Below are 27,454 nucleotides of genomic sequence, written 5' to 3' on the forward strand. Positions count from 1 at the left end.
TAGCTAGGACTACAGGAGCATGCCACCAAGCCCAACTAATTTTTGTATTTTTGGTAGAGATGGGGTTTCACAAAGTTGGCCAGGATGGTCTCGATCTCTTGACCTCGTGATCTGCCTACCTCGGACTCCCAAAGTGCTGGAATTAACAGGCGCGAGCCACAGCGCCCAGTCTGTCTGTTGTTTTTAAGGGACAAGTTCTCACCCTGTTGCTCAGGCTGGAATGTAGTGGTGCAATCATGGCTCACTGCAGCTTCTAACTTCTGGGCTCAAGCGATCCTCCTGCCTCAGCCTCCCAAGTAGCTGGGACTGCAGGCTTGCACTACCATACCCAACTAATTTTTTATTTTTTGTAGAGATAGAGCCTCACTGTGCTGCCCTGGCTCATCTCAAATTCCTAGCTTCAAGAAATCCTCCCACTTCGGCCTCTCAAAGAACTAGGATCACAAGTGAGAGCTACCTCGCCAGGACTAGAATAGGATTTTGAAGTGTGATACATCTCAACACCCTTTGAGATACAGAGGTGAAACCTACATATAATTACTCTCATTATAAATAACACTAGGGGTTTATTTTTTTAATTTTAAGAATATTTTTACTTTAGATAATATTACCATCATTTTATGTCCTACCAATTTTTGAATTAAATGCTTTCTAGTTAGTCCAGGTCAGGGCAACTCGACAAGTTTTTTTGTTTTATTTTGTTTGGCCTTCCAACAATAGGTATCTTAGAGATGCACCTAGAGATAAATGAGTATTCATCATATTATGTTAACTTTCATCTCTTTGGCATACTTAATCTAAACTTTGTATAACAATACCGAAATGTGTTTAAAAGTTTAATAGTGAAGTTTGCAATAAAGAATAAATAAATGTAAGTTTTATATCATTGGAGATAATATTTTATGAGTGTAACTTTAAAAATAACACTTTTATATTTGTAATTTGGAACTGGTGATTTAAGTAAATATGTAAAGATGACTTAACAGCACATAGCTGCTAGCTGGCAAAACGGAACTTCCTCTTGCAAAAGAGGAAAAAGGATCTGGTAAGCATTTTTTTTTCCTTTAAATCAAAATTGAATTCATGTAAAGTTTTCCTTTTTTATTTGTAAGGAATATAGAAATGAAAGTAACTGAGGGCTTTAATTTCATGATATAAACATAAATTCAACTCATCTTGTGAAGTTTTCCTCAATTCCATGTACTCACCTTGTTCTTTCCAAATGATCTGGTATTAGTACAGATGTCTGAGGTTCTGACTAAATGAGCTCATTATTTTTAATTAAATAATTCCAGTGAAATCAAACAAAGTTACAATCATGCCACCAGTAGAATCCTTCAGTGTTTCCAAAGCATTCTCACAAGCCATACTCTATTTTCTGTTCTGAATGCCTCAGTGAGGTCAGCACCACTTGTACTCTGAGATCAGTCCTAGGCCCATAAACTTAAAGCTTATAATAAATATTTGCATCAAAAGATTGTTCTCCTGATATGCTCTTGTCCACACTAGCTCCCTACCTCCTGCCTCTATCCTACCTGCGTTCCTAGTTCTTTGCAACTTCAAACCTCTGCCTGGTCTTCTCTACAGGGTTTCTCATTCGCACTGCTTTGATTTCTTGGAATCAGAACTCAGTAAAGGCTGGACCCAGACACCTGCCTTCGCTGCTTCTGTGAAGTTGACATCTGTCCACTGAACACACAATACCTGTTCCAATCTCCTCCTGTTTAGCTGAGCTTCTTTCACACTTGATCTCATCTTGTAACTGGTTATATGCTAGTGGGACAAAATGAGTAATTTTCTGCCTTTTTTTTTTTTTTTTTTTACCCTGGACTTATCTTCCACTTTTCAGATAGCTTTGCTTAGTAATACCTCATTGTTAATAATAATAAACATATCTTCCACCTTATACTTTGGCAATTTTCATTGTATTGTCAAGCAACAGTCTTATTAACTGGTCAAATTCAGTCAATTCACCAGTTGGTAACCAGTTTTTTAAAAGAAGGCATTCAAGGCTGGGCTCAGTGGCTCACATCTATAATCCCAGCACTTTGGGGGGCCGAGGTGGGTGGATCACGAGGTCAGGAGTTCACAACCAGTCTGGCCAACATGGTGAAACCCCGTCTCTACTAAAGATACAAAAAATTAGCTGTAATCCTAGCTACTTGGGAGGCTGTGGCAGGAGACTTGCTTGAACCCAGGAGGCAGAGGTTGCAGTGAGCCAAGTTCACACCATTGCACTCCAGCCTGGGCGACAGGGCAAGATTCTGGGCGACAGGGTAAGATTCCGTCTCAAAAAAAAAAAAAAAAAAAAAAAAGACAAGGCGTTCAAAATTCTTTATGAATGAATAGTGTTCCTCCTTCCGATGTTTTTATACTTATTTGACTTTTACATGCCTACTTTTTATCTGCAGTCCATCTTAATTTCACTCTAAGGAAGACAGCATTTAATGAGCAACATCCAAACTTCTTTCTCATTCTTGGCACCACCATGCCCCAAAATCCATAAGCTAAAAACCTAGGAATATTCCTGGATTTTCAGCTTGTTTTTGCATTCTAAGACAATAGTGAAATCTACCGGCTCTACCCAAACATACACTGCAGTGGTTAATTTTATGTGTCAGCATGACTGGGTCTTGGCACTCAGATATTCGATCAAGCACCAGACTGGATATTGCTATGAAGGTGATTTTTTTAAAGATGAGATAATCATTTTAATCGGCCAACTTTGAGTAAAGCAGCTCACAGGTCTCAATGTGGGTGGGCCTCCTCCAATCAGGTGAAGGTCTTAAGAAAAAAACTGAGCAAGAAGAAGGGGGAATTCCCCAAAGAAGGAATTCTGCTTCTGGACTGTTTTATTTTTGTTTTTGTTTGTTCATTTGTTTTTGAGACAGGATCCTGCTCCGTCGCCCAAGTTGGAGTGAAGTGGTGCAATCACAGCTCACTGCAGCCTTGAATTCTTGGGCTCAAGCGATCCTCCCACCTCAGCCTCCCGAGTAGCTGGGACTACAGACCTGTACCACCATGCCCAGCTAATATTTTTATTTTTAGTAGAGACAAAAGTCTCACTTTATTGCCTAGGTTGGTCTCAAACTCCTGGGCTCAAGTGATTCTCCCACCTCAACCTTCCAAAGTGCTGAGATTACAGGCATGGGCCACCTTACCCAGCTCTAGGCTGCTTTAGACTCAAACTGCAATATCAACTCTCTCGTGAGTTTCCCCCTACCCCTTTACCCTTGCAGGGTTTGGACTTGCCAGCTTCTACAAATGTGTGAGCCACGTTCTTAAATACCTCTCTCTCACCACCCTCTTGTCTCCCCTTTCTGTAGATATACACACAGAGATAACTCTAACTCTTATATACACCCTAATTCATTCTCTTTTGTCCAACTCCATTTTTACCAAACCAAGCCACCGTGGGTTGGCTCTAGTGCACCTCTCTTGAAAATGGAGTCATCAAAAAAGATAACACCTGATCTCCCAATTTTTTGGGAGGAGCCAGGCCTGACTTACCACCTGATGCCAAATTGCAAAACCTGCCTAATATGGTGGTCTTCACTGAGCTACTAAAAGAGTGAGTTTTCTTTCTGTTTTCACCATCACTTTTGCAGATTGTCTATGATGTACACCACATTGTGGCTGAATGCTCACTCAATAAGAAAATCCTTTTCTTTCTCATCTACCTTTATGGAGAGGTTTTCAGGGTGGGAAGGAGATTTGGTTTCTAACCACAAGTCCGCAACAACTTCAACCCTGCAAAAGGATACCAGGGTACCTAGGAAAAATACATCAAGCTTCTCTATTATTGCCTATTAGAAAAGACATGATTCAGACCAGTGACCTGTCTGCCATCCTCACCAACTATACACCCTTCAGGTCCTCAAACCCTCCAGGCTCACTTCCACATTAGTAACTTCATGTTTTGAGTTCCTTCTTCTTGGGATGCCCACTAAGGTCACAGCTCAAGTGTCAACTTTTGTTTTCTTTTCTATTTTATTTTTTTGAGACAGAACCTTGCTCTGTCACCCAGGTTGGAGTGCAGTGGTGCCATCTTGGCTCACTGCAACTTCCGGAGCTCAAACAATTCTCCTGCCTCAGCCTCCCGAGTAGCTGGGATTACAGGTGCATGCCATCATAGCCAGCTAATTTTTGTATTTTTACTAGAGATGGAATTTCACCATGTTGGCCAGGCTGGTCTTGCACTCCTGACCTCAAGTAATCTGCCCCACTCAGCCTCCCAAAGTGCCAGGACTGCAGATGCGAGCCACCATGCCCAGCCAAGGGTCAGCATCTTAGCAGGCTAACCATCTTAACTCATTTTATTCTTTTATTTTTATCCTTTTATTTACCATATAATATCCATAAACCTCTTAAAATATATTATTCTTCTTTAATTTGTTTTGTTTGTTTGCGCTTTTGTTTTGAAACGGGGTTGCACTGTGTTGGCCAGGATGGTCTTGATCTCCTGACCTCAGGTGGTCCATCCACCTCGGCCTCCCAAAGTGCTGGGATTACAGGCGTGAGACACTTGCCTGGCCCTTTAATTTGTTTACTTGTGTTCTGTCCATATTCCTCTACTAGAATGTAAATTTCATGAGAAGGGAAGCTTGATATTTCTGATTTAGAGCTGCAATCTCTCTTTGGGGAGCATAAATAATCTCTCAATAAATAATTAGTTGAATGAATGAAAGTATTTACTAAATCGGAAGCATCTTGACTAGTAACCCAGATAAATTATTTATTTAATAATAGATTAATGATTACATGTGTATTGAATATTTGTTTTTCCCCAAAAAGCTTATTTTTACTGAAGAGTAATTTAGAAATGTGTATACTTATGAAAAGTGTACTTAGAAATGAAAAGGTTCTATTTCAATACCTACTTATCTATTCTTGTTTCCTTTATTTATCTTCTGCCTTTGGGAAGCAGTGGTAAGTTTGATATTGGCTTTGCCAGACAATACAAGGAAATGTAAAATTATCACGCTATGGTGATACGTTCATAGTGCGTTATTCTTCTCCCCAAGTAATCAGCATGACGTTTTGCTTTAACATCATCTCTGCAACATGTCTGATTTAAAATGTCATACTTTTTCCTCTGAAGACATATTCAAGATGTTGGCCAAAGGACAGCTTGTGACATTTTTACCAGTATTAACCACACTAACATTTATAAACATCCTATTTTTGTCCATACTAATTATGTTTTTATAATAGAAATTTGGCAAAGATTAACGGATGGACACGGCTAGGTTGCTGTTTTCATTTCTCTGCAATCTTATTTGTAGGATCTAATATGTGAGTTTCTTTTTTTTTAATGGTTACACATCAGAAATTGATTTCCAGAATTGCAGCAATTCTCCTTCCATCCTAACTTGATCTTACTAATCTCAAATTTATTTTTCAACAAATATTTGACAGACATTGACCACATGCTAGACACTATGCAAATGAGAATACAAAGACAAAAGAAAGAGGGAAGCTTTCCGGCCACACTGAGCACTCTCTGCTGTAGTTAACTCAGGGGCAAAAACATCAAGGGCAAAAAATATCAAAATACATGTAGTAAAGAAGCAGTAAGTTTCAACCCAATATCTCAGGTTAAAAATGATTGAAGACTAAACATCCAGTAGCCTAGGGGTAGATTTTCTTTTCTTTTCTTCTTGAGATAGAGTCTCACTCTTTCACTCACGCTGGAATACAAAGGCACAATCTCAGCTCGCTGCAACCTCTTCCCCCGAGGTTCAAGCAATTCTCGTGCCTCAGCCTCCTGAGTAGCTGGGACTACAGGCATCTGCCACCACACCTGCATAATTTTTGTATTTTTAGTAGAGACAGGGTTTTACCATGTTGGCCAGGCTGGTGTTGAACTCCTAATCTTAAGTGATCCACCTGCCTCAGCCTCTCAAAGTACCGGGATTACAGGTGTAAGCCACCGTGCCTGGCCTGGATTTCCTTTTAAGCATTTTTAAAATTACAGCACAACATTGAGCAAGTCATTAAATTCCCAAGCCTACTAGCAAAGAAAATTCGGTTATGAAAGGGGCTCGTTTAGGGACATAAGTACGATGCGCTACATTTTCTTCTACATTTTTAGATTTTTCCATCAGCAAATAAAATGCTGACATTAAAACATAAACGACACTAACTTCTGGAAGACAGAGGAGCCGGAGGAGAGGAAAAGCAGCAAGTAGCGGTGGCAGATGCCACCAGCATTGTACTATTTTCCTCGGCCTTCGCTGAGTGGGGCACGCAGGCCCCACTTCAAAAGGTGGCACCATGTCTCTTGGCCTGGGGGCTTTTCTTGGCTATCCAAGCTCTCTAGGCTAAAACGTGGCACAAATTAGATGGGTCAGAAAAGTAATGTCCTGTACAAGGGGGCCTTTATCACAGACCAAGGAGAACTGCTGGAGGCTCTAAATCTCTTGCACCTTGAGTGGGATGAGTTTGAGGCACCCACTCCACACCATCACCCAGAGCTCTGAAGCTCCATTGCCCACAGCTGTCACTGGCTGTCCACACACCTTCCCTTTCTCTCTCACTTCCCCATTCCCCTGCCAGTGTTTCCTGGACTCACTTCCCAAATAAACTAACTTGCCCTCAAGCCAGAGTGCAACTGTCCAAGGACAGCTTCTTGGGGAACCCAAACTAAGAAATATGTTCACCAGCCTCAGTTAAATAAATGTGCATATGTTTTCCCCAAAGACCCCAAATTACGTGAAAAATGAATATTTACCCTGCACCTAGTCCATTCAAGAAGCTGTGCCAGGTGCTGAGAACAGCTGGGGGCTGTCAGTCAGAGCTTAAGCTTAAAAATGTTAAACAAGAGGCCAGGGCGGGAGGATCACCCGAGATCAGGAGTTCAAGACCAGCCTGGCCAACATGGCGAAACCCCATCTCTACTAAAAATACAAAAATTAGCCAATGTGGTGGCACACACCTGTAATCCCAGCTACAGTCGGGATTGAGGCAGGAGAATCACTTGAATCCACGTGGCGAAGGTTGCAGTGAGCTGAGACCACACCACTGCACTCCTGCCTGGGTAACAGAGCGAGGCATCATCTCAAAGAGAGAGAGAGAGAAAGGAATGTTGAACGAAAGAAAAAAAAAAAAAAGGAGAATTACTTCATTTGTTACTCTGATCCTTCATTCATACCCAAAATATTCAGGGAATATATTGATTTAAGTGATTGCATTTGGTCATTTGGAAAAATACAAAATATGAACCCCAGGTGAGTCTGACTGCAAGGAGAGAAGAGAGGCCAAGAAACTCTTCCAACTTCCCTCCTACCTCCTTAAAGATACGAATATCTACACTTTTCTGGGGCCATTCACTCCCGTGTCGGTTGAAGAGGCTTCCATCCTCCTGCTGACTGCCCTACCTGTGTCCTGGATTCTGAATCCTCCTACCTCTCCACCACCTGGTTTCTCCTCTCACTCCTATTTCTTCAGCCTCGGAATGCTAGCCTCCCCAGATACTCCTAAAGATAAATAAATAACACCCTTTACTAGGTAAGAAGCTGGCGCTACACGGGTCTTTCTTCTTCCAAGCAGAGGCCCACTAACTAATTAGTTCACCCCATATATGTATCGCGTCAGTCTGATCATGACATAATCAGAGCTCTAGGGTTTGGCTCCCAGGTAACAGATTCCGCTGCTCACTGGCTGCGTGACCTTGGCCAAGTTCAACACTACTCTGTGCTTCCTTTTCCCCATCCATAAAATAAAGGGGGAAATAGCAGGAGCTCCTCATCATCATGAGAATGAAATGAGATCATCTAAACAAAGTGCTGAGAAGAGTTCCCGACACAGGAATCGCTTAATACGTGTTCCTTATTATTATTACTGTTAACTTGGCAAAATCAGTCGTACAGTGTGAGATGTTTCAGAATAGGATGAAATGAGAGAGTGGAGAACTGTCCCAGCAGTCTAGAAAGGGGGACCAGCCAGGCACAGTAGCACACACCTGTAATCCCAGCACTTTGGGAGGGCTAGGCAGGTGGATCAACAGAGGTCAGGAGTTCGAGACCAGCCTGGACAGCATGACGAAACCCGTCTCTACCAAAAATGCAAAAATGAGCAGGGCATGGTGGCGCAAGCCTGTAATCCCAGCTACTCAGGAGGCTAAGGCAGGAGAATCACTTGAAACCAGGAAGCGGAGATTGCAGTGAGCCAAGATCGCGCCATTGCACTCCAGCCTGGGCAACAGAGCAAGACTCTGCCTCAAAAATAAAAGGGGACAGAAGGACAGAGAACCCTGAATCCCTGGGTTTCCAGCCTCACAAGCTGGTGGTGTGGTGCACAGGGTTATGTTCTTTGGGGCTGATAGACTCTCAATCAAATCCTGGTTCCGCCATTTTTTAGCTGTGTGGCCTTAGTAGTATTCGCCATGCTAGCCTCCACTTCCTCATCTGTAAAGTGGGGATAATAATGCTATCTGGTAAAGCCACCATAAACTTCTAAATGAGATCATTTATGTAAAGCACCCAGCATATCATGTGCATATAATACACACTTGATAAATACTAATTCCCTCCTTTCCCCCTCCTGAAGTGAAAAGTCTAAAAAAAAATTGATACAGAAAAAGGGATCTAAGTCCTTCTGGAACACAGTGTTATTTGAACCACATTTATATCTTCCCTGATCAACACACTCCAGCTAGTAAATTATGTCTACTTCTTAGCCTCAGAGTCTGAAGAGCATAATGAAGAGTTAGCTCTGGTCCTTACTGGCAACCTGACTTTTGCAAGCCCCTTCATCTTCAAGTTTCAGCTTTCTCACCTAGGAAAAGGCACACAGTGACACCTTCCCATCTGCTTTATAGGAAGTTATGGGCCCCTGAGGTCTCAGTTTCTACTACAGTTATTCACGTGCAATATTTATAGATTAAACCAGAAGTTACACAACTGTCAAAATCTAGGGTCAAGCACTGTGGCTCACGCCTGTAATCCCAGCACTTTGGGAGGCCAAAGTAAGCAAATCCCTTAAGCCCAGGAGTTAAAGACCAACCAGGCCAAGATGGTGAAACCCCATCTCTACTAAAAATACAAAAAAATTAGCAGGGTATGGTGGCAGGCACCTGTAATCCCAGCCACTCAGGAGGTTGAAGCAGAGAATTGCTTGAACCCAGGAGGCGGAGGTTTCAGTGAGCCGAGATGGTGCCACTGCACTCAAGCCTGGGCGACAGAGCAAGACACCATCTCAAAAAAAAAAAAAAAAAAGCAAAAATTAGCCAGGCCTGGTGGCATGCACCTGTGGCTCCAACTACTTAGGAGGCTCAGGCGAGAGAATCATTTGAGCCTGGGAGGTCAAGGCTGCAGTGAGCCATGATCATGCCACTGCAATCCAGCCTGGGTGACAGAGTGAGACCCTGTCTCAAAAAAAAAAACTAATCTAGCTTTATGTTCCAAAGCATAAAAGTTAGCTCAGCCTTCTAGATAAAAACACTGAGAAAGATGGAGTACAAATTTAAAAAGGAGAAAGCTGCTTGTATTTTTCTCCCACTTAATTCAGTTTTGTGAAAAATAAATACATTGAAGAATCAGGATTTTACTTAAGACATACATTTATATTGGAATCAAAGTTTTCAAGAGTGATTGTGAAAACCGCTACTATGATAATTACATGATAACAATGATCTTTCTCAGCATTTCAATGAGGGAAGTGAAATAGACGTATATCAGGATTATACCTTTAGTGTGATGTCAATGTCAGAAACACAGCTGGATCCCTTCCAGCCAAATGTGAGCCCCCAAGATGGCAACAGGAATAACCTAATTTGCACTTACTTGATCTAATAACGCGGCAAGAAATCTAAGCAGAGGTGGGAAAGTACAAGTCGCTGGGCAGAGGCCTGGATCTACCTCCACCTGCTCTCCAGTCACCTTCTGGACATTTTACCTCCCTGAGCCTGTGCTTCATCTATGAAATGATGACGTCAATGATGCATCATTTCCAAGTTCTTTCTTGCTTTAATGCTCCACGGCTCTAGGGCTTCTCTGTCCGCCAAGACGTCTCTCATTTTCATTTTTTGCAGATGTTCTAGGCTTTGCATGACACCTGGCCTGCTGTTTGAACTGCCTTCCCAGAGCCTAGAAAGGCTCCATATTGACCTGGGCCCAATGGCAGCAGCTAGTAAGAGCCTATCATTGGCCTCTCTTCCAACTCTGCCCCCAGTGGTATCAAGTCGGCAGTTTGAAATCAACCATGGTGGGAATATTTACAATACGGAAATCAGTAAACATCATAAATCAAATCAGTGCTTCCTTTATTTTCTTTCTTGGAACCAGTAGTTAAGTTTACCAATACACCACTACCTGTGAGCCAAACCCTCCCGTTTCCAAGTTAAATGTCTTTGCTGTGGTGTAACCTCTGTGTCCACTGGCTCTCATGGTACCTCTACCGAGATGATAACTCAACTGAGCTCTAAACGTTGGTGCTGAGTGCTAAAAAGACAGCACAGCAAGAACAACAGTAGGAAGAGTGAGAAGCTAGCCCTGTTACGCTCTAGCCTCCTGGAACCCTCCAGGTAGAACCAGCCCATCTGTTGGCAGCTGTCCACAGAGACTTATGGTGCTAACGCTGTGGGATGCTCTCCCGAAGGTGGAAGGAAGGGTTTTGAGTTGAAAGTAAATAAACCAACTGCAAGTAGGGAGACCTTCCCATGGATTTTCTACGGGGCGGGAAGCAAGGGGAGAGGTCATGAGGCTTCGCATACCTTTAACCTGCTGCTAAGCAGGTGCTCTGCCTTTACACAGATTCCTCTAATCACACACTTCTTGGGCCAAGAAGAGATAAAATAAGAGTTACAGGCTGGGTGTGGTGGCTCGAATCTATAATCCTGCACTATGGGAGGCCAAGGTGGGAGGATAATCAGAGCCCAGAAATTTGAGATGGGCCTGAGCAAGATAGTGAGGCCCTGTCTCTATAAAACAAAAGAAACAAACAAATAAACCTTTTTCTTTTTTTAATTAGCCTGGCATGGTGGCTCATGCCTGAAGTTCCAGCTACTGGGGAGTTGGGAGGGGGCTGAGGTGGGAGGATGGCAGGAGCCCAGATGTCGAGGCTGCAGTGAGCCATGATCACACCACGGCACTCCAGCCTGGGTGACAGAGTGAAACCCATCTCAAAAAACAAAACAACACAAATTACAGGCTTTCAGGTGAAAAACAAAATCTGGAAGGGGCTCCCTTGAATTTTTTGTTTCTTTGTTTATTCTCCAAGTAAACAGATCTTCAGCATCCCCCTTCCCTCCCCGGTATCTGTGCCTATGAAGAGGAAGACATTAGTCAGAGGAGGGCATCCTGCTGTCGGGAACAGGGAAACACTCCAGAGCAAACTGACAAACACTCTCGCTAGAAGCATTACTGAGTCAGTTTAAAGAAAATTCGGTATACACCCAAAGGATTATAAATCACTCTATTACAAAGACACATGCACGTGTATGTTCATTGTGGCGCTGTTTGCAATAGCAAAGACCTGGAACCAACCCAAATGCCCATCAACGATAGACTGGACAAGAAAAATGTGGCACATATACACCATGGAATACTATGCAGCCATAAAAAACGATGAGTTAGTGTCCTTTGTAGGGACATGGTTGAATCTGGAAACCATCATTCTCAGCAAACTGACACAAGAACAGAAAATCAAACACCGCATGTTCTCACTCATAGGCAGGTGGTGAACAACGAGAACACATGGACACAGGGGAAGAGCATCACACACTGGGGTCTGTTGGGGGGGCCAAGGGAGGGACAGCAGGGGGGTGAGGAGGTCAGAGAGGGATAACATGGGGAGAAATGCCAGATGTAGGTGACAAGGGGATGGAGGCAGCAAACCACACTGCCATGTGTGTACCTATGCAACAATCCTGCATGATCTGCACATGTACCCCAGAACCCAAAGTACAATAAAAAAAAATAATAAAATAAAAATGAAAAGTTTAGGCTGGATGCGGTGGCTGACGCCTGTAATCCCAGCACTTTGGGAGGCCGAGACAGGTGGATCACAAGGTCAAGAGATCAAGACCATCCTGGCCAACACGGTGAAACCCCATCTCTACTAAAAATACAAAAATTAGCGGGGTGTTTGGCACACGCCTATAGTCCCAGCTACGCGGGAGGCTGAGGCAGAAGAATCACTTGAACCCAGGAGGCTGAGGTTGCAGTTGAGACAAGACTGCGTCTCTGTGCTCCAGCCTGGCGACAGAGCAACACTCTGTCTCCTAATTAAAAAAAGTAAAAATAAATAAAAAGTTTAAATACAACTAAAAAAAAAAGAAAAACAGAAAGAAAATTTGGCACCGTATCTGTGCTCCCCAACATGATAGCCAGTTGCCTCATGTGTCCCTGGTACACTTAACATGACACTGGTGTGCACTGAGATGTGCTGTAAGTATACAATACACCCCAGATATTGAAGAGTTAATTTTGAGAAATGAATGGGAAATTATCCAAATAGAACATTTAATAGATTAAATGTTAAGTGATAATATTTCCAAGTTACTGGGTGAAGTAAAATATATTAATAAAATCAGGGCTGGGCACTGTGGCTCATGCTTATAATCCCAGCCCTGTGGGAAGCCAAAGAGGGCAGATTGCTTGAGGTCGGGAGTTCGAGACCAGCCTGGCCATCATGGTGAAACCCCATCTCTGTTAAAATACAAAAATCAGCTGGGCATGGTTGTACATGCCTGTAATCCCAGCTACTTCAGAGGCTAAGGCATAAGAATCGCTTGAACTGAGGAGGCTGAGGTTGCAGTGAGCCAAGATCATGCCACTGCACTCTAGCCTGGGTGACAGAATGAGAGTCTGTCTCAAAAATAAAAATAAAATTAATTTCATCTATTGTTTTAATTGGGTCTTTTTTATACTTCTTTTCTGCCACTGATTTTAATAGCTAACAAACAGTTATAAGGCACTTACTATGGGTCATACTCTGTTCTAAACATTTCACATATTGTTACTCATTGAATCATCACAAGAACTGATAAGGGCAGGTAATATTACTCTCTCCATTTTATAGACATGGGATCTAAAGCACAAAGAAAGTCACCTGCCCAAGGTCGCAAAGCTGGCGAGTGAGAGAGACAGGGTGTAAACCACAAAGCCTTCACTTGTGCTGTTCTTATCACTACCACTCAGTGCTTATTACGATTAACCTTTGAGGTAGTAAAATACCCTTTTCCTAGGAAACTTCCTGCCCACCATCACATCAGTGCATAGAGTAGGTCATAGGCACAAACCGCATTCTGCAAGGGTTTGTTGATTTCATAGAAATAAAGGGGGATCGGAAATCAGAAAATCGGATTTGAATTCTCTTCCATAGCATCTCCAAATAGAACTAGGAATGAAAATTCCCCAAGGCACTCCCAACCCGAAGTGTAGGCAATTGAGTCTAGAGAATTACAAAAGGCAGACTGGAGAATGTGTTCGAAAATGTGAAAAACTCTGGAGCTGTTCCTAATGAGTAATCTCTAATCTCCAGAAAAAAGAAGAAAAACAGGAATCGATCTGCTTATGCGGCAGTTTGAACAGTCTAGAATACAGATAAGGATGAACTTTCCAACAATCAAGTGTATGAATGATCCTAGCAGGAAAAAAAAAAAAAAAAAAACGGCAGTTTGAACAGTCTAGAATACAGATAAGGATGAACTTTCCAACAATCAAGTGTATGAATGATCCTAGCAGGAAAAAAAAAAAAAGACAATGAGCGTCGAAACTGCTTAGAATCACTTGTGGGGTGATGATCTGTGATTATATCCTTGGGCCTAAGTAAGATGAGGGGAGACAGCAGGGCTGCCCTCCTTCCAGCCAAAGACACTCAGAAGGCATTTGTTGGTGATGAGAGAAAAATACTGTGAATTGAGAACCAGAAAGAGTAAACCACAGAGCAGGAAGTTTCTGCATGAAGAAAACAGGGAAGGAACGATGAGCGATGAGGGAAGTCAGGAGGAGACTGAGGGTCTGCAGGGCTCCAGGCCATGCAGCAATGGGGACCTGAGACACGTCCTCCCCCCTCCTCCGGCTCCAGGCCTCCATGCCTGGCCGCCAGGTGAAGGCAGCAGGCTTAGCCCAGGGCTTCGTGGTGCAGGTGAGCTGCGTGTCCTCCTAGCAAAGGTGTTGGAAGGAAACCATAGTAACCCAGGAGAGAAAGATGTGGTTCCAGCCCCCCAAATCAGAAAGCCCCCTGCCGCAGAGCACACTTACCCAGTAGCCGAACAGCACCCGGAATGACAGAGGCAAAAACCAGGAGCAGAGGTAGCCTCATGGCTCAGGGTTTATCCTTTCCTTCCTCAGGTGGAGAGGAGGACGCAACAAAGCAGCAAAACAATGAGTCTCCCTGATTGCACCTCCACCTAATCCAAGTTCTCAGAGCTGCCCAGCTGAAAAGAACCACAGAGGAAGCCCTCCCTTTTAAAGGGCTCCTGAATTTAGGGAAAGCCTCCACTAAGGAGACATCCTGTCACATGAGGATGACTGGAAAAACAGGAATTCAAAGTTACAACTTTGCTTTGTAAGCTAACTTCTGAGAAAAGCAGACGCAGAGGAAGAGGAGAAAGGGACACGTGTGGGAGAGGGGTGACGGGGTGGGGAGGAGAGAGGGTGATGGTGATCGCGAGGAGTCCGGAAGGAGAGAACTGAAACAGCCTGGGAGCTGTGGCCTGCTCAGATAGGACTGGGTGGAGACCAAGCTGCAGGCCATTACCTGTGCCAGAGACGGAGCTTCACCCGGGCAGCAGCTGAGTCAGGGGTCTCTCCGCTGACAACCTCTACTCTGAAGTGACAGCCACAACGGGCCCTGGGAAGGACAGTTTTACGCTGGAAACACTTACTTCGGAGTTGAAGCTCATCCACCTCATTCACGTTCAGTGCTTAGAACCTTTCTGTTTTTCTCTTGGAAAGTTTCAAGAGAAAGTTCCCATGGAACTTCATTTCCTCCAGGCAGAAGAAAAGTGAAAGGGAGGTTACGCCTAAGAGGGATTTTCAGGCCGGGAGGGAGAAAGTTCTAGAAACCTTTTTCTAGAAAGTTCTCCAGAAAGCCGAAAAAGGAAAAAGAAAAGAAAACAGGGGCAAAGGATTTGCAGTAAAGCCTGGCTGCCCAGCCTCAACCACCGTGGTCCTCTTCAAGTTTAAGAGGGTCCCCTTGCTAGAAAAAGAAAATCTGGCCGGGTGCAATGTCTTGAACCTGGGAGGCAGAGGTTGCTGTGAGCCGAGATCTCACCACTGCACTCCAGCCTGGGCGACAGGTGTGAAACTCCATCTCAAAAAAAAAAGAATATCTGGTTGTTTGGTCAAAAGGTATATATTCATTTAAAGGCAAGTGGAATTCTTTCTTTAGAATAAAACACGTTCCTAGATCTTTCATTAAGCAGAAAATAACCCCTCAAACATCTCTGTTGTTATTTTCCAAAAGTAAAACATGAATTTAGAACATTTTAAAGGAGAAACTAACGATTAGCTGGCCAAAGCATAACTAGAGTGTGTTAGTAACTCAAAAAGAAGCTGCCGGAAACATTGTAATTTTTAAACATTTTTAAATGAATAGTTTTATCTTCAAATGGAAAGCCTCCACATTCATCCTCTTTGTGATAAAGTTAAAAACTTTGCATCCTAATAAAAATGTGATATAGTTCTCTAACTGATTGATTTTAACATTGTAAATTTGAGATTATTCTGACTGGAGGAAAAAAAATCGTGAAAGTGGAGGACAGAGGACCGGTGTTTCTTTTTCACTAAGCCTGGACCTGACTGAAAAAAATGTTGGTTATAGAACAGAACAGAGAAAACAAAAATGTTTCTAAGACATTGTTTCACTGAGTTATGAAAAAGCTAGTTTAAATAGGTCATTTGTGGCTTTCAAATATAAATAAATTATATACAAAAAGTGACTGCCTAATTTAAATTTATATACATTTCAGAAGCAAATACAATTGAATTATGTATATAATCACATTCAGGGTTTTGTTTTATTTGGTTTGGTTTTCTGTTTTGAGACAGAGTCTTCCTCTGTTGCCCAGGCTGGGGTGCAGTGGTTCGATCTGGGCTCACTGCAACCTCTGCCTCCTGGGTTCAAGCAATTCTCCTGCCTCAGCTGTCGGGTAGCTGGGATTACAGGCACGCGCCAGGATGCTCAGCTATTTTTGCATTTTTACTAGAGACGGGGTTTCACCATGTTAGCCAGGCTGGTCTCAAACCCCTGACCTCAAGTGATCTGCCCGCCTTGGCCTCTGAAAGTGCTGGGATTAAAGGCCTGAGCCACCACACCTGGCCCAGGGTTTGTTTTTTTGATTACGTAAGTGTGTCTATCACATTAGTGAAATTAAAAATTAGGATCAGTAGTAAAATCTGTGAAGTTTGAACAAAATGCAGCCAACCACCCCACAAAGAATTTACCCCACGACCTTGACCTTGTTGAAACAAAGATTTATCAGGCTAGAAGAGGCCACCAGAGCAAAAAATAAATCTAAATCTTGAGGACGGGATGTCACAGAAGATGGTGGTGTAGGAAGCTCCAGGAATTCATCCCTCCTTCTAAGCAGCCATCAGCTGGGCAGGAACTGTCTGAAGCAACTGCAGATGCTCCTCTACTCACGATGGAGTTAGACCCTGATAACCCCATTGTGAGTTGAAATATGCTAAGTCAAAACTGCGCTTAATACACCTGACCCACCAAACATCACCACTTAGTGTAGCCTACCTTAAACGTGCTCAGAACACTTACATTAGCCTCTAATTGGGCAAAATTGATATGGACAGGAGGCAGGGAAGTACTAGGTAGTGAAGGGCAGGATTCTTGGCAAGGGCTCCACCCTCGGGCCTCTGCCCACGGACCTGTGAGAACAGGCACTCCCGTTTTCACGCCCAAATGTTACATTTCCAAGACCACTCTGGCCCACCACACCCCCCATCTTGTGCCCACAGAAACCGGAGACCTCTGGCTGGGTGCCGTGGCTCATACCTGTAATCCCAGCACTTTGGGAGGCTGAGGCAGGTGTCACAGAGTCAGGAGATCGAAACAATCCTGGCAAACATGGTGAAACCCCGTCTTTACTAAAATCCAAAAAATCAGCCTGGCATGGTGGTACACACCTGTAGTCCAGGAGAATCGCTTGAACCCAGGAGACAGAGGTTGCAGTGAGCCAAGATCGAGCCACTGTACTCCAGCCTGGGTGACAGAGCAAGCCTCAGTCTCAAAAAACAAACAAACAAACAAAAAACATGAACATCAAAAGGAGTAGAGGAACAGGGTGGTGGAGAGCAGTGGGGTAACACAGCAGAGAAAGAGAGAAGAAGGACATCTGGACACCAAGGGGCATTTGGCTGGGGGCGGTCAGAGAACAGTCCGCCTGCCTGACTCCAGGGGAAGACCACCTTCCCACCCCGTTCTCCACTTCTGGCTCCCCATCCAGCTCACTGAGAGCCACCTCCACCACTCAAAAAAACCTTGCACTCAACCTTCCTTGCACTCAACCACTCAACCTCAGCCCACATGGATCTGATTCTTCCAGTACACTGGGCAACAACTCAGGCTGTCACACCGGCTCCTCATCCTTGGTGATAAGGCAGAGGGTCTGTTGAGCTGACTAACACAAGCTGCCTGCCCACGGCATAGCTGAATGAGAGCACATTGTAACAAATGCTCAGTTGGGCTTCAGGAGTCCTAGATGCCAGCCGTGGGGCCGGAGCCCAAAAGCACTCCCCATAGCCTCTGCACCCGCCCGTTGCATGCTGCCTGCTCCCCCAAAGGGTTTGAGCAGCAGGGCACCAAAGGAGCAAGCCACATCCCTGTGAGGGTCATAACTGAACAATTGTGTTTCATCATCTAACACAAAGCCTATTTTATAACACAGGGTTGAATAGCTCATGTAACTTACTGGATACGGTACTAAAAGTGAGAAGCAGCACGGGTGTATGGTCTTCGAAATGTGGTTTCTACTGAATGCACCACTTCTACTTTGACATCATTGTAAAGTTGAAAAATCATTATGTCTAACAATCCTAAGTCAAGGACCATCTGTATTTTGGAACTCGAGTCTAGTCAAAACTTTGAGCATCCAAGAAACAGCTTGATAAAGAGGCTGGTACATTTCAGTGAATTTCAGCCTCTCCCTGTTGTCATGGCTGTGCCAGGCAGCTGTCAGGGAAGCAGCCCACATACCCAGCGCAGCCTGCTGAGGCCAGGCCGGGCAACAAGGATTTAGTCCTCCAAATGTCAGGACTGTGTGTTCTGATTGGTGCTTTTATTTGCTTTCATCACTTCTCTTCAACCTAGTACCGGAAGTCCTAGCTAGAGGCCTTAGAAAAGAAAAAAAAGAATAAAAGTATTCAAGTTAAAAAGGAAGAAGTGAAATTATCTCTTACACAGATGGCCTGATTTTAAATGTAGGAAGTCCTAAAGCTTCCAACACACACATACACACACACACACACGCACACACACACACACACACACACAGACAACTGTAGAGCTAATAAATTCAACAAAGTTGCAGGACATAAAATCAAAACACAAAAATCAGTTGTATTTTGATGTAATGAACAATCTGAAAATAAAATTAAGAAAACAATTCTATTTACAATAGGATCAAAAAGAATAAAATACTTAGAAATAAATTTAACTACATAGACAAAAGACTTGTCCACTAAAAACTACAAATGGGTGCTGAAAGAGAAAGACCTAAATAAATGGAAAGATACCCTGCGTTCATAAAATAGAAGACTTAACAATATTGTTAAGATGTCAGTATTATCCAATATAATCTGTAGACTCATGCAATCCCTATCAAAATCGCAACAATTTTTTTTTTTTTTTTTGCAGAAATAAACTCCATCCTAAAGTTCATATGGAATTTCATGGGAGTCCGCACAGCCAAGATAACTCTGAAAAATAATGAGTTGAAGGATTCACACTTCCTGATTTCAGATCTCACTACAAAACAACAGTAACCTAAACAGTGTGGTACGGGCATAAGGATAGCCATATAAGACAATGGAATAGAATAGAGAGGCCAGAAATAAACCCATGTGGGCAGTTGATTTCCAACAAGGTACCTAAAGCATTCAATGAGGAAATAACAGCATTTTCAATAAATGGTGCTGGGAAAACTGGCCATCCACAGGCAAAAGAATGAAATTGGACTCTTACCTTACACCAGATACAAAAATTAACCCAAAATGGATCAAATGCCTAAACCTAAGAGCTAAAAACTATAAAACTCTTAGAAGACAATAGGAGGGAAGAAAATCTTCACAACATTGGATTTGACAATGATTTCTTGGATACAATACCAAAAGCACAAGCAACAAAAAAGTAGATAAATAGGCCTTTATCACAATTAAAAACGGTGTGCATCAAAGAACACTCTCTGGAAAGTGAAAAGACAGCACAAAATAGAAAACATCTGCAAATCACATGTCTGATAAGGGATGAATATTCAGAATATATTAACAACTACAACTCACTAACAACAACGAAACCAAATACAAAACGGTCAGTGGGCCTGAATAGACATTTCTCCAAAGAAGATATACAAGTGGCCAATAAGCACATGTAAAGACGCTCAATATCATTAGTCATTAGGGAAATGTAAATCAAAATCACAATGAGATACAGTTTCACACCCAAAAGAATTGTTATTATTAAAAGAGAAAAACAGAGAATAACAAGTGAAGGTGAGACTATGAGAAATTGGAACCCTCAGGCATTGCTGGTAGGACTGTAAAATGGTGTAGCCATTGTGGAAAACAGCTTGGCAATTCCTCACAAAGTTATACATATAATTATCATATGACTGCCCATTCAACTTCTAGTATATACCCAGAAGAACTGAAAATAGGGACTTAAACAGATATATGTACAACAGTGTTCAAAGGAGTATTATTTATGATAGCCAAAAAGTGAAAGCAGCTCAGGTATCTGTTAGCAGATAAACAAATGTAGTATGTATATACAGTGGAATATTATACAGCCATAAAAAGGAATCCTGATACCTGTTATATGTACAATGCTTCAACATATTGCTAAGTGAAATAAGCCAAACATAAAAGGACAATTATGTGATTCCACTTACGTGAGGTACACAGAATAAGTAAATTCACAGAGATAGGAAGTAAAGAGTTTACTAAGGGGTGGGGAGGTAGACAATGGAGGAGAATGAAGAGTTATTGTTTAACAGTCACAGAGTCCATTGGATGTTGGATGATGGAAAGTTCTAGAAATAGAGAGTGGTGATAGTTAAACATCATGGTGAATATATTTAAAGCTATTGAATTGTACAGTTCAAATGACTGTAATAACAATTGTCCTATGTACCCTTTACCACATTTCCTTTAAATCCAACTCATGCCACACCATCTACACCCTTCTACTAAGTTCTGGTTCTGAATTTTGGTTAGCTTCTGATGATGGTGGTTATTTTTAACTAGTCCTTTCTTCAAGCTAAAAGATAAAGGAAATTCTCATTTTTTTATTGGCAAGACAATCGCTGAACTATGTCATTTCCTCCTAGACTTTCTCAAACCTCAGCCACCTCCTACCCACTCAGTTTCATGTAAGATGAACTTCGCTCTGAAATAGTTCTGAGAAAACTAGCCAATTTTTTCATAACCTGTTACATAATTTCTTACAGATAAAACTGGTAAGCCATTCAGAAATGGTGTTTTTCAGTAAGCCTATCTTTTAATGAACAAATTTACTCAAATCTTATCAAGATAATTCCTACTCAGCCAGAAGAAAAAAAAAGATACGATGCAGCTGAGTAAAAATTTAAAGATTTAGATCATCTTATATCTCACAGTTTTCAGTCCTCGTCAAAATACAGCAAAATATCTACAACGCATTTACAGTTTAATAGAAAATGACTACATCATAGCAATCCAATTTCTTTGCATTTAATTACTTACATAAAATTAGGCTTTAATTGTAATTGTCTTCAGATAATAGATTTATCGTAATCTACAATGTGTAGATTTATGCTATTTGAAGGACCTATGAGTTTTGTCTTTCTATAACCAATACTTTGTTTCATTTGGTTCTGTTTGTCTTGGCACATGTCATTTTAATATACTAAATTTTACAAAGTAATTTAATTAGAAGACTATTTGAACCATTTAATTTTTGAAATACATTTTTAGAATAAGATTAAACATGTATTTGTAATCTGAAATTGACATATACTTTACCAATGGAAACCAAGACACAAAACTGTTGGGCTGATTCTTCAGAACAACCCTAACTATGTAAGGTTATATATAATTTTTAGCAATTTGAAATGCAAATTTTCTATTTATTCACTCAAATATCCCGGAATACTTCTAAGGCATCTGAGTTAAATATTTAAAAGAGAAAAGTTTTGTAGAGAAAGAAGGTATTCCTTAAATATCCATTATTTCCATTTCAATGTAAGAATAATTATGTTAAAATAAAAGTCTTATTAAAAATAGGCATATCTTAGAAAATTAAGATTTGCGTATATATAAATGCAAACTTTCACAGCAAGTGTTACTTTAGTAAATATTATCCTCAAATTCACATAAAATCAATTTATAATATGTTTAAGACTACTTTTTAAAGTAACGTTGCCAGTTTTACCAACACATTTTGGTGAAAAAATCATTCATAAAAAACATACCTACTCTATAACATGCACTCAAATTTGTCAAATGATTAAATCAATGAAATGTCCAAAAAGTAATCTTTAGAATAGATGTGGTAATATATGTAAAAGCTCTTATAAATAATCAATTGTTAATACAAATATGTTAGTAAAACTATTAATCGCTGGTACTCAGGGATGTAGAGGCTGTGCATTGTCCCACCTGAAGGGGCGCTGTATGATTTAGATTTCATTAATTAATGTCACCTTGTACAGATTGGAAACGCCCTTCTAATGCAGTTGGATCTGGTTCTCAGTGTCTCTATGTGGGCAGGTATACATACCTGTTTCTCTGTTTTCTCAACTTCTGACTCTACTATATGTGTGTTTGGATCCGATTATCACAGAGCACAGAAGGTGGATGTGAGACAGGCTATCAGGAAGCTGAAAACTGTGTAAAGGCTGCAATGGTTAACACCGAGTATCAACTTGATTGGATTGAAGGATACGAAGTATTGTTCCTGGGTGTGTCTGTGAGGGTGTTGCCAAAGGAGATTAACATTTGAGTCAGTGGATGGGGAGAGGCAGAGCCACCCTCACTCTGGGTGGGCACCATCTAAGCTGCCAGCACAGCTAGGATAAAAGCAGGCAGAGGAACGTGGGAGGACTTGACTGGCTGAGTCTTCCTGCCTTCCTCTTTCTCCTGTGTCGGATGCTCCCTGCCCTTGAACATCGGACTCCAAGTTGTTCAGCTTTCGGACTCAGACTTACACCAGTGGTTTGTCAGCGGCTCTTGGTCCTTTGGCCACAGACTGAAGGCTGCACTGTCGGCTTCCATATTTTTGAGGTTTTAGGACTCGGACTGGCTTCCTGCTCCTCAGCTTGCAGACAGCCTACTGTGGGACTTCACCTTGTGATCGTGTGAGTCAGTCTTCCTTAATACACTGCCTTTCATATATCCATCTCTCCTATTAGTGCTGTTCCTCTAGAGAACCCTAACACAAATGCACCTCTCATAATGAAACAGACATCCCAACGAGAGATTTGCTTAAACACAGAATTTTAATTAACATGTAAAAATAGCCCCGTTGTGAAATAAAGTGTCTTTAACCATTTCATTTTTTTTTCTTCTATTATATACTATATCTTCTATGGAGTATAAGTAGCTTTTTTTTTTTTTTTTGAGACAGTCTTGCTCTGTCGCCAGGCTGGAGTGCAGTGGCACGATCTTGGCTTACTGCAACCTCTGCCTCCCAGGTTCGAGCGATTCTCCTGCCTCAGCCTCCCGTACTTTGAGTTCTATAGTTTCTAAGTAGCACATTGTTCTTTTTTGTGAAAAGCCATTGATATATTCACTATGTAAGGCCCTGCTCCAAGGAACGCAGCACAAGGCAATCATTAATTAGGCAAACAGCATGTCGCCCAGCACAGTAGGCCTTCAGCAAGCAATTTAATTTCCGTCTTGGTTCCTATGCCTGAATTCAATTGTCATTCAGTGAAAGGGGGCCTCAACAAGGTAAACAAGACTGTATCATTTACACATCAAAATTTCAAACATTAACATTTACAAAGAAAAGATACTAAAAAAGTCTATTACAGGTATTAGAATTTTTTGTAAAATTATAGCATCAATAAAATTTTATAAAATTACACAATTATTTTATTATTATAATGCAATAACATTATTAGACTATATATTAATAGTCTTATCAGAGATTAATTTTTAAATGTACTTTCCTGTAACTGTATTTGACTTTTTTTTTGAGACAGAATTTCGCTCTGTCAAGCAGGCTGGAGTGTAGTGGTGAGATCTCAGCTCACTGCAACCTCTGCCCCCCAGGTTCAAGCAATTCTACCGCAATTACTTTTGTACCAACCTAATAATTTTAATAATACATGTAACTTTTAATTACAGTGTAGAACTATCAATGTTTTCCCAGTGTAATTTGCTGTAATACCTATTAAACACCATAGAATTGCACTCAATAAACATGTGTACACTCTAATTAATATATTAAATTAGCTACTCAATTTTCCTCCTACACACAATCTTTTGTATATGCCTTCATTATTTGTATAAAGTGTTGTGACTTCTGAAAATATCAGGCACATTAATATTAAAATATTAAATACAAAATGCACTCTAAACTCAAGTAATACTTCTGAGTTTATCCAAGCACTGGTTCTAAGTTCTAACATAGAGATAAATATATGTTTACATAAAATATTTTCATATTTAGGAATATTATAAATTAATCCCTTGATTATAGGCTTTTCTTAATAATAAAAAGCTATCCATGGCAGAATTTGAAAGAAATTACTTGTATTATAATTTTTTTTAGGTGAGTTTCACTCTTGTCACCCAGGCTAGAGTGCAAAGGCGCAAACTCAGCTCATTGCAACCTCTGCTTCCTGGGTTCAAGTGATTCTCCTGCCTCAGACTCCTGAGTAGCTGAGACTACAGGTGCGTGCCACCACCCCTGGCTAATTTTTGTATTTGTAGTAGAAACAGGGTTTCACCATGTTGGCAAGGCTGGTCTCGAACTCCTGACCTCAAGTGATCTGCCTGCCAAGGCCTCCCAAAGCGTTGGAATCACTATGTGAGCCACTGCGCCAGGCCTTGTATTATAATTTTTTTAAGTTATAAGTCTGGTAAGCACCTGCCGGGTTGGTTGATGAGGAGAGAGATGCATTGTTAAACAAGATGCTTTCAGGCTTTTCTTTAAGGAATTTAAAGATGAATAGGACATTCAGAAAAGTAAACACATAATGTAAGTATGAATAAAATGCTGTAATTCAGATTCTATGGGAACTCAGAGGAGAGACACTCAAATGTCCAATGAACAGAGGTTTGTGTCCATTTTAATCTACACGTTCAGCAGATTGATCACTTTTGAACACAATACTGCTCAATGAAAAAGTAGTCTGAATTAACCTTAAGATTGTATTATTTTTCACAAATGCAAGGTTTAAATGATAATTCCCAGAGGGCGAGCAGGGACACAGAGAAGAATAAAGCAGAAAATTTCTAAAAATGCATTGAGATACTTGTTTCTTGGAGACTTGTTACCAATCCAGTGCTTAACATTTATCAAATAATGTGCTTTGCCAACTGCCAGATGATGTGCCCAGGGGATTCCTTAGCCTTTAATCCTCCTAACCTTATTGATGTAGTACTAGTGTTACGGTCATCTTTTAGATGTGGAAACAGAGGCCCACAGAGGTCAAAGAACCTACCTCAAATCAGAAAGCTGGAAGGTAAGCTTTTAACAGCTGTGAGCAGATCTTCTCTAACAGTGTGACAAAAATCCTAAAACACAGGGAAAGGGAGACGAGGTGGCAGGGGGTGGGGCATTTGGTGAAGCGTAGAATAACACAAGGTCAAATTCTCTTTTATTTTTTCTTAGATGGGCGTCACTCTGTCGCCCAGGCTGGAGTGCAGTGGCATGATCATAGCTCACTGAAGCCTCGATCTCCTGGGCTCAAGCAATCCTCCTACCTCAGCCTCCTAAGTAGCTGGGACTACAGGTGCATATCACCACACCCAGCTAATTCTTGTATTTTCTGTAGAGGTAGGGTCTCTCTATGTTGCCCAGGCTGGTCTCAGACTCCTGGACTCCAGTGACCCACCTGCCTTGACCTTCCAAAGTGCTGGGATTACATGCGTGAGCCACCACACCTGGCTACATGTTGAATTCTTAAGCTATTGGTTACCACAGATCATTGAAGAAACTGACCATATAAACCACTGCTCTTGCATACATAAGCCTCTCACAAATCTCTCTAGCACCTGAAAATTTCTATCAAATGAACAGCATTGACTGGGAATATCAGAGAGTGTCCCAACAGGGTGAAAACAAGTTGCACGACTTTGTAGCTAATTATTTCATAACATCAATATATTCATGATATAGTATCACATAAGACACTGATACATTGGCCATTATATCTGTAAGCTGAACTTTTAATTTTAAACAGGGCTTGTACTTGATTATCACAGTATCAAATTCCACAAATAAAATATTCTTTTACTTTGAAAACTCTGTCTTCACTTTATGGCTTTTTATTATGAAACTTTATCTTGTTATTACTGATGTACCTTGACTTCATCATACTATACAACGCTCATATTAGTACTTCAGTACTGGCAAAACAGCTAAGCCTTAAACTCAGACTAATATCTATTAAAGTGCATTGCTTTTTATGCTGAAATCAATTTATTAAATAAAAGTCCCTTGCCACAATGGAATAAAGAATATAATTCCATGTTTGAAGGAACCCCTAAAACTACAATTTTCAAATTTTTAAAAGGTATAATCTAAAAATGATTCAATAACTTCAAGTGTGTTTTTTAAAACTAAATTTAATCAATCAATTTATATAATGTTCTCTAATTTATATAAAAGATAAAAATCTTATTCTTGGGCTAACTTGATAAAAAAAAAAAGGTTCTTAGTTTTTAAAAGGGCTCTACTGAAGAGTATTCTTAGAAAAAGTGTGGTATACCTCAGTGGTCCCCAACCTTTCTGGCACCAGGGAACAGTTTTGCGGAAGACAATTTTTCCATGGCTGGGGGTGGAGGTGGGGGTGGGTGGGGGATGGTTCTGGAATGAAACTGTTCAACCTCAGATCATCAGGCATTAGATTCTCATAAGGAGCACAACCTAGATCCCTCGCATACGCAGTTCACAGCAGGGTTTGAACTCCTATGAGAATCAAATGCCACTGCTAATCTGACAGGAGGCAGAGCTCAGGCAGGAATGCTTAGCTCGAGGCTCACCTGGTGCTGTGAGGCCTGATTCCTAACAGACCACGAACCAGTACCGGGACCATGGTCTGTGGGTTGGGGACCTCAGTATACATAACTAACTAAAATTAACAACTCACATTTTCTAGAAATACCTGAGAGCCAATGTCTAAGAATATAACTTTGCTTAAATTTAGCACCATTTGTATATGTAAAAAAAAAACAACTGATACGCTAGTTAGTAAAAATGGCTTATTCTCTACAATGTAGTTATTTCTTTTATAGTGCAAAAATGTACACCCTAAGAAAAAAAAGGATTACAAATGTGCACACAGGTATCACAAAGAGGTCTTACTCGATCCCATTTTCTTTTTAAAATGGAGACATTTCAAAGGCAGAAAAAGACCTGAGTCTGGTTAGATAATTGAAGTAAATGTAAGAGAGAGTCACGAGGACATTTTTACACAGGCCCAGCACGGGTGTGATGGTCCCCAGCGCAATGATTAAGCCAAGTCTAACAAAAATAAATGGTAAATCTTGCAGCAGGATGTCCAGGGAATTGAGAAGAGGGTTTTGGGGAGTGAATGTAATTCGAAGGAGAGAAATAAAACTGAATATGTAGACTGGGTACAGCCAGGTTGACTTGTATACTTTGGGGTGACCGGCCACACGCACCATTTCTATCGTGTCAGACCACAGGAGAAAGCTCCATAAGAATATCTCTGCGCGGACATCTCTCAGGGACATCGTTCTCAGGATTCCTGAGTCACAGGAGGGCTCCTGGGGCCCCATGAACACAGACACCTGGCTCTGTGTCCTGGCTCCTGATGGCTGGGACACCTGGCTGCTGCCGGTTGCCTGGGGAGATGCAGCGTTGTCTTGACTTTGCCTCACGTGCTCTGTCACAGTTTTTACTTGTTGCAAAGAGGTTGAATGGATGTGTCCATTTTGACTACCTGCAATAAACAGATTTATTTACATTTTAGTTCAAACGTTATTCAAATTTAAAATTCCATTTAATGGTGGAATTCTCCATATTCTTTTTTTCTTCACTTAATTTTATTTTAAGTTCCAGGGTACGTGCACAGGACATGCAGGTTTGTTACATAGGC

The 27,454-nt window shown here is 41.4% G+C and overlaps 2 protein-coding genes and 1 long non-coding RNA gene across 3 annotated transcripts in view; 1 reads left to right on the top strand and 2 right to left on the bottom strand.

Annotated features, from left to right (window-relative positions):
* Positions 1–14,503, bottom strand: part of MRC1 (mannose receptor C-type 1) — a 104,718-nt gene extending 90,215 nt beyond the window's left edge. The window contains exon 1 of the mRNA XM_017529766.2: positions 14,208–14,503. Coding sequence (XP_017385255.1) covers positions 14,208–14,268 — 61 coding nt within the window. The 5' untranslated portion in view covers positions 14,269–14,503. The remainder of the gene's footprint in view (positions 1–14,207) is intronic.
* Positions 28–20,407, top strand: LOC108305223. Its single transcript, XR_001825621.2, has 3 exons — positions 28–172; positions 6,053–6,060; positions 20,397–20,407. It is a non-coding gene; the product is annotated as an uncharacterized LOC108305223 (long non-coding RNA).
* Positions 20,408–25,901: 5,494 nt separating this feature from the next.
* TMEM236 (transmembrane protein 236) overlaps positions 25,902–27,454 on the bottom strand; it is a 47,369-nt gene continuing 45,816 nt past the window's right edge. The window contains exon 4 of the mRNA XM_017529767.2: positions 25,902–27,298. Coding sequence (XP_017385256.1) covers positions 26,715–27,298 — 584 coding nt within the window. The 3' untranslated portion in view covers positions 25,902–26,714. The remainder of the gene's footprint in view (positions 27,299–27,454) is intronic.

This window comes from Cebus imitator, unplaced genomic scaffold, assembly GCF_001604975.1.
Source record: "Cebus imitator isolate Cc_AM_T3 unplaced genomic scaffold, Cebus_imitator-1.0 Scaffold61, whole genome shotgun sequence".
NCBI lineage: Eukaryota > Metazoa > Chordata > Mammalia > Primates > Cebidae > Cebus > Cebus imitator.